At 44.4% G+C, this 12123-nt stretch overlaps 1 protein-coding gene across 2 annotated transcripts in view; it reads left to right on the top strand.

The window, feature by feature from the left end:
- The window catches only part of LOC129374108 (membrane-associated phosphatidylinositol transfer protein 2-like), a 75736-nt gene that overhangs the window by 52765 nt on the left and 10848 nt on the right, over nucleotides 1–12123 (top strand). For both annotated transcript variants that reach the window (XM_055052305.1, XM_055052304.1), the window contains exons 4-16: nucleotides 2738–2952; nucleotides 3697–3818; nucleotides 4186–4419; nucleotides 5592–5930; nucleotides 6276–6371; nucleotides 7632–7736; nucleotides 7840–7895; nucleotides 8540–8630; nucleotides 9657–9810; nucleotides 9913–10102; nucleotides 10182–10301; nucleotides 10968–11179; nucleotides 11267–11442. In XM_055052305.1, coding sequence (XP_054908280.1) covers nucleotides 2738–2952; nucleotides 3697–3818; nucleotides 4186–4419; nucleotides 5592–5930; nucleotides 6276–6371; nucleotides 7632–7736; nucleotides 7840–7895; nucleotides 8540–8630; nucleotides 9657–9810; nucleotides 9913–10102; nucleotides 10182–10301; nucleotides 10968–11179; nucleotides 11267–11442 — 2110 coding nt within the window. The remainder of the gene's footprint in view (nucleotides 1–2737; nucleotides 2953–3696; nucleotides 3819–4185; nucleotides 4420–5591; nucleotides 5931–6275; nucleotides 6372–7631; nucleotides 7737–7839; nucleotides 7896–8539; nucleotides 8631–9656; nucleotides 9811–9912; nucleotides 10103–10181; nucleotides 10302–10967; nucleotides 11180–11266; nucleotides 11443–12123) is intronic.

The raw sequence follows: 12123 nt of genomic DNA, 5'->3' as shown, positions 1-12123 counted from the left end.
CCCCTTCTCCCAGATTAAATCTAACAGATTTAATCTGTTAGAGTTGCTGAGGAACCCCTAAGTCAACTTCAGCTCAAGGCCTCATAAAAGCCTTGAACCGGCCCTGCATGAGTTAAATCGCCGCACGAGGGTGATTGACAGCGCTGAGACCCTCCTCCTGGCTCTGATTGGTTGTTTCTGTCTGAACTGGGTGTTTCTGTAGTTAACACTGGGAAAAGGCAGCGGAGCTTTATTTATTTCGCAGATTATCTGTCTTACTTTTCGCAATGTAATGATGATTTTAACGAATATAAAAAATAAAAAAAAACGAATATTTTTTTGTATTAAAGTTACATACTGTAACGTTAAATGTCCTGGACAATATTTGACAATTTACAGTTCCAGCTTTCTTGGTCAGTCGTTAGTTCAGAAACATGTAGCTCGGCAACTCTATAAAAACCTGAACCGCTGAGACTTTTACTAAAATAAAACTCCCGGTGATGCACACCAGCAGTCTTGACATAACATCTCCGCCGCAACAGCAAAAGTCGAAAGTTTGCCTCCCGTAACAGAGCGAGCCGGGCGCCTGCACGAAACCCAGATGGTATCAGTCTGACAGCCTCTAAAGGAGATGACGCTTGTGCATGAACTGATGGTGTAATCCCAGACTCCCTCTGCAACACAGAGTCTTACAGGATCTGTGGCTCCAACCATCTGCTGCCCCTCATTGGGAGGAAGTGGCACGCTGAGCCAAGAGGAAACCAGTGATTGGACGCCTCTCCCCTAAACTGTTGATTAAGTTCTGTTCAGGCGTCGGATTGTTTTGGGGCAGAGCAAATGGACGGTAGCGATGTTCACCGCTTGATTTAAAGTAGGACAACACATCGATGTATCAAATGTGTCACTTAAAGTCGGAGATGAGATTCGGGTTTTGGACGTTCCACTGTCACAGTGAGATCAGTTAATACAGACACTGTTACATTATTGTGATATTTTTCTCTTTCTGGAATCCAAATATAAAAGAATTCATTCGTCTGGTTATACTTTTAGTTTCATACTACCTATCTGCAGGGTCAGCAGGTTTTTGAAAAGGTTTGTATTACTTGACGCTGCCTGTAGGGTGTGTGGTGGAGCGTTTCTCTGTTTCTCTGACCTTCTGACCTTTGCATGGTGCGGCCCTGGGGCGAACTTGCTGCTCTCTCCACGTCTTTGAAGATTGACAGCCATCTTAAACACTCTCCAGTTTGATTAATCTTTCTCTCTGCAGACTTTAAATTGGCTGATAATGGCCTGATAAGCCTTCCCAGACTGACAGGCAGCTGTGATTGTTCCTCTGAGATAAACGGGCGACAACTTTGTCGGAGTCAGAGCTGGACTCTGGCTGCAGGAATTCAAAGGAAAGCTGTCTTATCTCCTGATAGCAGCTTCTCTTTCCGTGCTTCCCATCTCTTCGCTCGGCTGCTGCGTCATCCGCCCGGCTGCAAGATGTGATGACCGGGTGGGACGAGTCCCGGCTGAGGGACAGGATTGCTTTGCAAGGGCCGCAGGGATTTAGCCGGGCATTAAAGAGAAAGACCAGAGAATTGAGAGTACAGCACACGATGGCTGATGAGGCCAGGACCGGCTCCGCTTGAGACAGAGGTTGCTTTTAAATCTCTGGTTTCTCTCATCCTGGCATTTTCTCAACAGCCTGATGATTTTGCAGCAGAACTTTCCCATCGCATTGGGAAAGCTGTCCCAGTCAGTCAATGTGACCACCTCAGTCACTTCGTACTTCAACGTAGCAAATCACTTACTGGTAGGAAGTGAGAGAGTAAAAGGAAAATAAAAAGAAAGTAATGGAATAGAATAGAAATAGGAATGTACCAATTAAACGGCGCCGATTTTCTGCCTCAGCGAAGGACTGAACATCAGACACTGTGGTCTTTTGCTCTGCTGTGAGAGACCGCCACGTCATGTCTGCATGTTTGCTACCAACAATAGTCGCCTCACTGCTACCGAATCATCGACTTTCTTGTTGTAATTAGTAACAATTCAGACAAAAAAATAAATAAAAAAAAAAGTACTGGCCAAAATCTGATCTTTGAAATCTGCGATGTTAGTAGGTGAGTGCGCGCCTGTAAATATCCTCTATTGTCTGCTATATAGCACATAAAAACAGAAATTAAGAATAGGTGTAATTTATAGCACAAGAAAAACAAAATGCTGTGCAGTTATTAAAAGTATCAGGTGAGCCGATAAATCGGCTCCCATTTCCTTCATGTTGGGTGCCTGTGGATCAGCCGATAGTGAAACCGATCTTATCCTATTATTGCAATCATAATTGCACCTCTTAGGCTGGCAGCACATCAGAGAAGCTCTGTTATTATTAAGATATTTTCTTCTTTTTTTTTGTTGTCTCCAAGCTTTCATTCTTGTGTTTCTGGGGAAAAACAGCTTTTTTTGGGGTGGGGGATAACCGTTCCATCTTGTTTTGGACGCTGTGCAGCTGAATAATTTTTTTTTGATTTAATATGAGTTGTATATAACTTCCCTTTGGGAACAATAAAGTGTTTTTGAATCCACTGATCCACTGCAGCCACCATCGCCTTTTTAAGCTCAAATGGTGCGAAAACGTTTGCAAGGAACCGTGTTAAGACTTCCCAGAAGCTTTCGATGACACTGTGAACCGTGAATGGATGCTTCATTCCCTTTTTCCTCTTTGATGAATCTGAACATGTCTCTCCTCCTGCACCGTCGTCGTCCGGCCGCCTTGCAGAAGAAGAGCAGAGAGGAGAGCTGCGGCGAGGGCAGCGGCGTGGAGATCCTGGAGAACAAGCCCTACGAGGACGGGCCGGGAGGGTCGGGCCAGTACACTCACAAGGTCTATCACATCGGCAAACACATCCCGTCCTGGTTCTGTGCCATCCTCCCCCAAGCCGCCCTTCGTGTGGAGGAGGAGTCCTGGAACGCTTACCCCTACACACGAACCCGGTGAGGAAACGCCGCGCGAAGGCAGCGCGACGCCGTCACGCACACACGCCGACGTAGTGCACGCTAACGCCACAGTGCGGCAGCAAAATGAGGCTTTCGTAGGTGGAGAACAAATGGCATTAAATTTTTATTTAAAAAAAACAAAACAAAAAAAACCCCCCAAAACATACATTTTGAGATTAATCTCAGAAATATTCCAGAAAAAATTTGGAAATTTCAAAACATTTTTTTTTCTTTTTAGCTTTTGGAAATGTTCTCAGTTTTAACAACTGGTTTTTGAAGAAAACATGAATCCCCAGTGAGCCGAGCGAGGCGGCGGCGGCGGCCAATGTTGCGGTTTACGGATGTCGCCTGTGTGTCAGATTCACCGGCGAACTAGAAACACACAAATACAAAAGCGCTGACTCAGGGCTTTTTTATTCTAAAAACAACAACAACAAAAAGTTATTAATTCCATTAAAATTTTGAACCCATTAAATCTATGTAGTTAGTTCATTGAAATTAATTTTTTAAAGTCCCAGATTCACCAAGGCCTACTCCACGTCTTTTGTCTCATTACAAGCATTTGGAAACTTTTTCCAGAAAACTGTGGAAGAAAGAGTAACGTTTATTTGGTTCAAACGACAAACTTCAGGATAGTCACTCATAAAAATAGCTAATAGAGGAAACTTTGTTATTTGCGTATTTGACAGACCGTTTGGGATTTGGTTTCCGTCCCTGAAGACTGCTCCTCTTGTTTTCCAGGTATACTTGTCCATTTGTTGAGAAATTCTCCATCGACATCGAGACGTACTACAAACCAGACACCGGAAATCAAGCAGATGTCTTCAATCTATCCGCCGCTGAAAAGAGACAGAGGACTGTCGGTGAGTTTATTCGTCTATCTAAACGGCCGCTCTCCGGGTCATTACTCTTGAATCGTTCCTTTGGGATCCTCTGCGTGATTGTCGTCCCCTTAATAAACAGGAGCCGGACTGGCGCGGTGATATTTGCAGTGGAAGCTGCGGCACGCTGTAGTACAGGGGCACGCAGGTTGAGGCTCTGCATACTAAAATTCACCGGGGAGCAGAAGAAATGTTGAGTCTGCTGCCGGCACCTTTTCTGCAGGGCCTGATTACATAAGAGACAGAAAAATAACTCATTTTTCTTCCGGCGGCTCGTTATTGGTTCTGGTTCTGTCTGCAGCTCGGATCTGCCTCGGTCTAACGATCCGTTGTGTTTGTCGCAATCAAGACCCCATAGACATCGTCAAGGACTACATCCCTCCCCATGAATACCTGGTGGAAGAAGACCCCAAGCTGTACCAGTCGATCAAGACCAGGCGGGGCCCGCTGTCAGAGGACTGGATCGAGGAGATCAACCACAGCCCGGGTCAGACCGTCGTCATGTGCGCCTACAAGCTCTGCAAGGTGGAGTTCAGATACTGGGGCATGCAGTCCAAGATCGAGCGCTTCATTCACGACGTAGGCAAGTATTTGGGTTCTGGTGTCGGAGCGTGAATCCTCAGCTCAAGATCTGGACAAAGATCACTGTGACAAAAACGTGAAACATCCCTGAATGTCTGGAATAATCTGATATTCTTGCTGTAAAGTTGTGCTCAACACATGGATTACACGAGCAGAAAAGTGTAAAAATAAAAGTTATTTTAATATTGAAAAAGCTTAAAACTGATGGAGGTTAATGGTGAAGAAAAGGGTAAGTTATATGTATTACGAGAGAGCTTATTATTTAAAGCTTAAACACGTCTAATAGCCATGAACAACCTTGTAAGTGCTCAAAAAGTGATGAAGCTAACGCTGAGGAAAATAATCTTTAAGTTTAAGATAAACAGCCTCTGATTTCTACATTGATTTCCACAAGCTGATCTATAAGTGATCCATATGTTTTGGACACTGACCTGTCCAAAACATATGTTCAGTGTCCAGTTCCTCAATTAATCTTATCTTGAAGTTCTAGAGAAGTACCATGTACATTCTGGTTAAATAAACTCACCTTTGGGTTCCAGGTAAACACCAGGCAGGTTTTGGAAAGTGACATGTACGTTTTTGGGAAAAAATATATTTTGAAAAAACTCATCTCAAAGTTCTAGATGAGTTAGGAAAGTGATATCAATTCTAAAGTAAGAAAATAGTCTTTAAGTTAAAGAAACAAACCTTTGGATTCGGGGAAGGTACCATGCAAGTTCTGTAAAGTAACGTCTACGTTTGTAAAAGTAATCTAGATTTTTGAACAATCTGTCTCAAAGTTCTTTGAAGGTACCAGATCAATTCTAGAAAGTAAACTTTATGTTAAATAAACTCAGCTTTGGGTTCTGTTACTGTAGCATGTGGGTTCTGGAACCTGTGCAATTTGGGGTAGAAAATGTACTTTTAAATAAAGTATTCTCAAATTTGTAGGAACGTATCATAGAGGTGCTGGATAGCGACCATAAGTCAAGGAAATTAATTTACATTCTTTGAAAACACCAAGTCAATTCTGGAAAGTAAGTTATTGGAAAAGCAACTCTGTAAGATCTGGGATGGTAAAGTAGGAAGTTCTTTAAAATAATCTGTGAATTCCAGTAAAGTGTGGGCTGCATTGTGTCACACCAAAACCAGAAGTGTTGGCCAAAACGAGTGATTGACCAATGACTGTTTCAGGTCTCCGCAAAGTGATGGTCCGAGCCCACCGGCAGGCGTGGTGCTGGCAGGATGAATGGTACGGTCTCTCCATCGAGGACATCAGGCAGCTGGAGCTGGAAACCCAGTTAGCTTTAGCCAAGAAGATGGCGCAGTACAGCCTGAGTGAGGAGGGGGGAGCAGAGACCAACGGCTCCTCTGTTAGCCAAGACCAGGAACAGGCGGGAGAGGAGCCGGGGTCAGCTGCAGAGGTCGAGGGACCTCGAGGAAAGCTTGGAGATTCCCTAGAGACGCGAGGGGAGCTCACCAAGCAGTGGTCCACCTCTTCCAGATCGTCCAACAGGTCATCAAAGAGAGGAAGTTAGTGGAGCTCCTTGGCTTTGATTTACTTCATTGCAGTGTTTTACTGACATCCGGTTTTAACCCGGCCACTGACACACTGTTTCAGTGCTTTTTGCTATGGCTCTCTAGCGCTGCACTCCTTCTGCTGGTTGCGTATGGTTACTACATCTACTAAGTCAAATCAATGCAAACACATTGTAAATGTAAACAGTAAGATTCAAGCCTGTAATGCAAACAATATGCAGAGAAGACCAGAGAGAATGATTGAACCTCTGACTTGTAATGAACAGATTTAACTCCATAACTTTTATTGGCGTTTGATTAGAAATAGCTAAATGAAACGTTTTGTTTTCATGTTTGCAGCAAGTCCGTCTCACCACAGCATTTCAGAGTGGAGGATGCAGAGCATCGCCCGGGACTCTGACGACAGCACTGACGACGAGTTCTTTGACGCCCACGGTAACGATCATCGTCACGCCAACATCCAAATCAGCACCTTATGAACAGCAGCTCAGGACTCAGCAGATCGACCCAGTTCATCACACGTGCTCACTGGAATCAGGACCGGGCTGTCCTTCTGGTTTCAGACTTTTTTAAAGTGCTTGATGATTCCTGATTATTTCCCTTATTCATTTATGACATGCTGTCATAAATGAAGTCAAATATAAAATGTCACCAGCCTAAAAAACCTGGAGCCTATTAAAATTAATTGGAAGCAAAAGCGAAAAATAAATACCGGTAGGCAAATTTGTGTGACATTCAGCTACTCATTACTAATTATAGTAATTAGTGCTGAAGTGGAGGTTCCCAGCTTTGTGCGTCGATGGTGTAAATCGCTCCTCATGAGGGGCTTTTTAATGCTCACCATTGTTTCAGATTATGAAAAGTTCTGTTTTCACAGAAGTCACTCCTCAGTTTCCACAAATCAGGTCCCGGTTCTGAGCAGCACCTGAAGCAGGCAGCAGCCCTCAGGAGCTTTTTCTTGCTGTTTTATTTTTTTATTTTATTAAAAGCACCACCTTATTTTCAGTTTTCCCAAAGCACACAGTACACTTAATAAAGTGCTGGGGAAAACTTTGGGCACGTCAAGGAGAAAAAAACATCCTCGTTCTAAAGAATGCGGATAAAATAAATGTTCTTGTTTGCAGATTGAATTTCTTAGGGCAATTTAGAGTAAAACAAAGCAACTTCTGTGAACATTCTTCCAAGGATGCACTGTTTGATTGTTCTGCAGGTAAAGCAGACGGCGCTCAGATGGGGGATGGATTGTAAAATAGACCTTAACAAAACAAACTGAGATGCGACAGAAAGCAAGATGCATTTCAGTTCCATCTCATGTGATAGATATACCTTTACAACACAGTGAAAGGAAAACTATAGATGTTTTTTGGAACACTTTATACAAAATGTAATGTAAAAAAAAGAAGTGCCACTGAAAACCACAACTCGCCGAAGTTCGACAATAATTCTTCATAGGTTGTTTAAAGGCCTTAAACCTGAGTTGGTGAAACCTGCAGAAACCCTGACGACAGTTTCTTTGACTCGATGTGAATGAGCTTTGATCTAAATCAGCCGACTCCTCCGATAGCACGCGCTGAGCCGCCGAGGCTGAGTGTGGAGATTTCAAAAAGGGGCCATAAACCTCAGTCTGTGTAGAAAACATTGCTTTGGAGAAGAAGAGGCTCATGCTACATGTCAGTCCTTGTGGACGTTTTGCAGAGGACCTGTCGGATAACGAGGACATGTTCTCCAAGGAAATGACCAAGTGGAGCTCGAATGACCTCATGGACAAGATCGAGACAACAGAAGCGGATGAGGCGCAAGGTATTCACCATAATCAGTCTGAAGAAAATTATAATTGTAGGTAAAATAATCCACCTTTTTAAAATGAGGCAAACATCTGAGTTGTTGATTTCTATTCTAACAGAAGCGTATCAGGAGTCGAGTGAGGAGTACAGCGTCACTGAGGACACCCAGATGGAGGTACAGATTTCACTCTTACTCTCACTTTAACTCCATGGACAAAATAAATCTATTCTATTCCCCTCTGCTAAATAACCTTTGACCCACCATGCCGGTGTAGGTAGGAGGACGACCCGTCCCCTGCAGTCTCCAGCTCTGTTTACAGTGTTTTTCCCATAAATAGACATGGAGGGCCCGGCTCCTCAGTTCGCCTCGGTCCATTTATAGATCCTGGGGTTTTATGAGTTTGGCCAGAAGAGCATGAAAAGCTGCATATCCATTTGGCTGGAAGTTTCAGTTTCAGTCACAACAGGAACTCATAAAACAACAACAACAAAAAACACAAACTAAAATGACTTTAAAAGAAGTTGAACGATTATTAGGACAAATGAAGTCTGTTGTTAATCCCTAAAATGTTAAGTAAACTAACTAATAATATTCTAATTTATTGAATATTAATTATGTCCTTTTTTCATTCACCTACAATGTATTTCCTGCTGTTTTCTCATAAGACTGTAAGTCATACATGAGGTCATGCCAGGGTTTTGCTTCCAAATCTTGGAATGGCTTCCTATTTTATTATCAAGTGTAAAAACTGGGAACTTTAGTGATTTATGGCTTTTTCTTGTATTTTCCTTCCGTGTCTCCCTCCCTCTTATCTGCAGGACTGTTCGTCCCAGCAGTGTCCCCAGCAGTCCAAAATCCACGTCCTCATTCTGGTCCTGCATGGTGGAAACATACTGGACACCGGCTCTGGTACAACAGTGTGTTCATCTAATCTAATTTTTCAGAAAACCAAAACCTTTCATGCAGACCTCTTACTCTGTTCATGAACCCGTCCTTCATCTCAAGTTTAAGACGAGCAAAGAAAAGTATCAGAAGAATTCAATGAAGATGCAATAAAAGGAATATAGATTTAATTCAGGTGAACTTTGTGAAATTTAATTGGTGAGGTTTTTCTCTAAGCCTAGAAAATGTGTTTTAAGATAAATCTGACAAAAAGGAAACGTAAAATTAGTTGACTGATGAAACGTTTCTCTTCTGTTGAGGAATAAATGGCTTTTTATCTTTTTTTCCCCAGTCGATTAAATTGCAATTATTTAAATTAAAGGGGCGATATTATGTATTTTACAGACACATGGTGCCATTTTACAGCACTAGCAAGTAACTATGTCACCTTCAGTTATAAACAGCCTATAAATTTCAAATATGACATAAAAGAAATTTGACTTTGTCATTTAACGCCTTAAAATGAGGTCTCTGTCTCTTTAAGAAACTCCCTCTTTTTCTGAAACTTTGCCTTCAGGAAGTCATCACAGCATGGCTCCCCTATTAACCCTTTTGCAACGTTTTTATGAGCGTTTCACTGAGAAGCTGCTCCTATAATGAGCTCAGCTGATGCTCAGGTCCACCAGCTGTTTGCTGATTGCTGCTGGCTAGTCTGAAGGAGCTGAGTGGGCGGGTGTGGGAGGGAGGGATGCTCTGTGAGGCAGAACCCTAAAAATTGCGGCTCAGAGGAGGAGCTGTGCCCCTAAGGCGGGGCTTGGTCCACCCAGGCATTTTTCACAGCTGAGTGGTTGCCATGGAGATTAATAGATGAACGAATCAAAACAGTCCAGGTGTGTTTTGTGTGAGGAAATAATATTATAACATGATTTAAAGCTCATAAAAGTTGACTTTACATAATACCGCTCCTTTACGAATAGAGAGAACAGACTTAATGAAATACTGATGAAAGCTTTGTTTGTTTGTTTGTTTGTTTGTTTGTTTGTTTGACTGCAGGCGAACAGAACAGCAAGCAGGGAGACGTCAACACCCTCAGCGGGGCCTTTGAGACCGTGATGAGGGTCCACTACCCCGCGGCGCTCGGACGCCTCACCGTCCGCATGGTCCCCTGTCCTGCTGTCTGCGTCGACGCTTTCTCCCTCGTCTCCAAGTGAGTGACGAACGTTTCAGTGTCACGTCGTAGAAACAAACTGAGCCGCGCGGCTGAGCTGAGCTGAGCCACACTGACACGCTCTGCCTCCACGACCTGCAGCCTGAGTCCATACAGCTACGACGAGAGCTGCCTGTCCAGCAGCCAGGACCACATCCCGCTCGCCGCTCTGCCTCTCCTGGCGACGTCTGCGCCGCAGTACCAGGACGCCGTGGCGACGGTCATCCTCAGAGCCAATCAGGTGTACAGTGACTTCCTCAGGTCTGCAGAAGGAGCTGCTTTCAGCGGCCAGGTCGGTCAGAGTGTGACGGTGGGGGATGGAGGGTTGTCCGGGGAGTTTGTGACGGTCGGGCTTCGCCTTCATCTTGCAGGTGTGCGTCATCGGGGACTGTGTGGGAGGGATCCTGGGCTTCGACGCACTCTGCAGCAGCTCCGTGACGGTCTCAGAAAGCCAGAACAGCAGCAGGCGGGGCAGCACCATCAGTGTCCAGGTACACCTCTGTTCTCTCTCACCATAACTCATCTGACTGGCTGCTCTGAGTTAAAATAGTCAGCTAAAGTTGGGCGTTTGGTTAAAAAGTGCATAATATCAGTTGTTAACAGACTTTGCATCATATTACAACATTGCAAAAACAAACCTGCAGTGTTGCCTTGATTCTTTCATGCATTAAAGCCCTTTAATATCCTACAGCAACCATTCAGCAGTGCAAAATGCCTGAGTGGACCGAGCTTCGCCTTTGAGGCACTGCTCCTCCTCAGAAGGAGATTCCAGGCTTCCAAGCACAGGGCAGCCCTTTGTGAGGCTCCTTCAGACTAGCCAGCAGCCATTAGCAGACATTTGGTGGAACTGAGCCTCTACTGAGCTCATTACAGGAGCTACTTCTCAGTACAACACTGGTAAAAATGTTGAGAAAGGGTTAATGGAGAAGCCATGCTGCGATGACTAAATGAAGGCGGAGCTTCAGGGGGAGCAGGAGGTTTTAAAGAGACAGAGACCCAAAGTCAGGTTGTGAAATTGTTGTCAGATTTCTTTTTGTCTAGAAAATTCATCATACTTTGGTTGCAGTCGAGCCTTTCTGCTTTAAAAACCTGACAGAACATGAACGACTCAAAGGCGTAGAATATATAAAAACATGTTCTCCATCTTTGATTCTCAGGACACAGAACTTCTCTCTCCCGGTATTATCATAAACAGCATCTCCCCGCCGTCGCCGTCCCTCGAAGGCAGCCGCCATCTGAGCCGCAGCAACATCGACATCCCGCGCAGCTTGGGGCCCGACGAGCCCAACAAGCAGCTGCCGCGCAAGCGCAGCGACTCCTCCACCTACGAGCTGGACACCATCAAGCACCACCAGGCCTTCCTCTCCAGGTGAGCTGCAGCAGGAGGCAGGCTGCCGAACGCACCGCGAACAGGTCCAGCTCACGTGTGCTTTTCGCCGTTTTCCCTCCCGAGCAGTCTGCACTCCAGCGTTCTCCACGGGGAGCCCGGGTCACGGCGCTCCAGCAACAGCACCATGCTGGAGGGCGGCTCCCTGGGGAAGTTCGACTTCGAGGTGACCGACTTCTTCCTGTTCGGCTCTCCTCTGGGGCTGGTGCTGGCGCTGAGGAAGACCGTGGTGCCCTCCCTGGACGGTGAGGAAGGCTCGCTGGTTTCTGACGTTTGGTGCTCTCTGCTGACGCGGGGAGAAGGCCTCGGTGTCACTTCGCCGCGTCTCCGGAGCAGCTGGGTGTCAGAGGTCAGAGGTCACGTCCTGGTCTGGCTGCTGGCGTCCCTCTGAGGTTTTGATGGGAAAACATCCGATTTCCAGTCAGTCAGCAGAACATTTATACGTTTCCTTTATTTCTACTGAGAAAGTTCGGGAGAAGACACAAAGAACATCAGTTTCTAATTAAATAAAATCATTATAAATTTGAAACAAAATCAACGCAGGACATTTAAATCTCCAGCTATTTGAAAAAGTGGAGTGAATTTAATAAAGTACAATATTTCAAACAAAAACATAATGTATGGACGGTGACATTGAGGCAGTTAGAATAGAATAAAGTAGAATAGAAATGAAATGTCCTTTATTGTCCCAAATTGGGAAAATTATTAATTAAGAGCAGGAAATAGAGACGTAGATTCACATGGAGATAATAAAATATTAAAATGTACTTTTTAGTGTCTTTTGTGGACACTAACAAACTTTAAAATGATGTTCCGTACGCTAAGTGGAAAATTATAACATACTATACGGTTACCAAAAATACTCCAAAGAAATGTGCAACTATGGAATCATCTTTTAAACATGCACATAAAAAAAATAAGCTATG

The sequence above is a fragment of the Poeciliopsis prolifica genome, unplaced genomic scaffold, assembly GCF_027474105.1.
Source record: "Poeciliopsis prolifica strain line A6 unplaced genomic scaffold, Auburn_PproV2 SCAFFOLD035, whole genome shotgun sequence".
NCBI classification, from domain to species: domain Eukaryota; kingdom Metazoa; phylum Chordata; class Actinopteri; order Cyprinodontiformes; family Poeciliidae; genus Poeciliopsis; species Poeciliopsis prolifica.
Note: the sequence above shows the minus strand (reverse complement) of the source record. Positions and strands in the feature narration are given on the sequence as shown.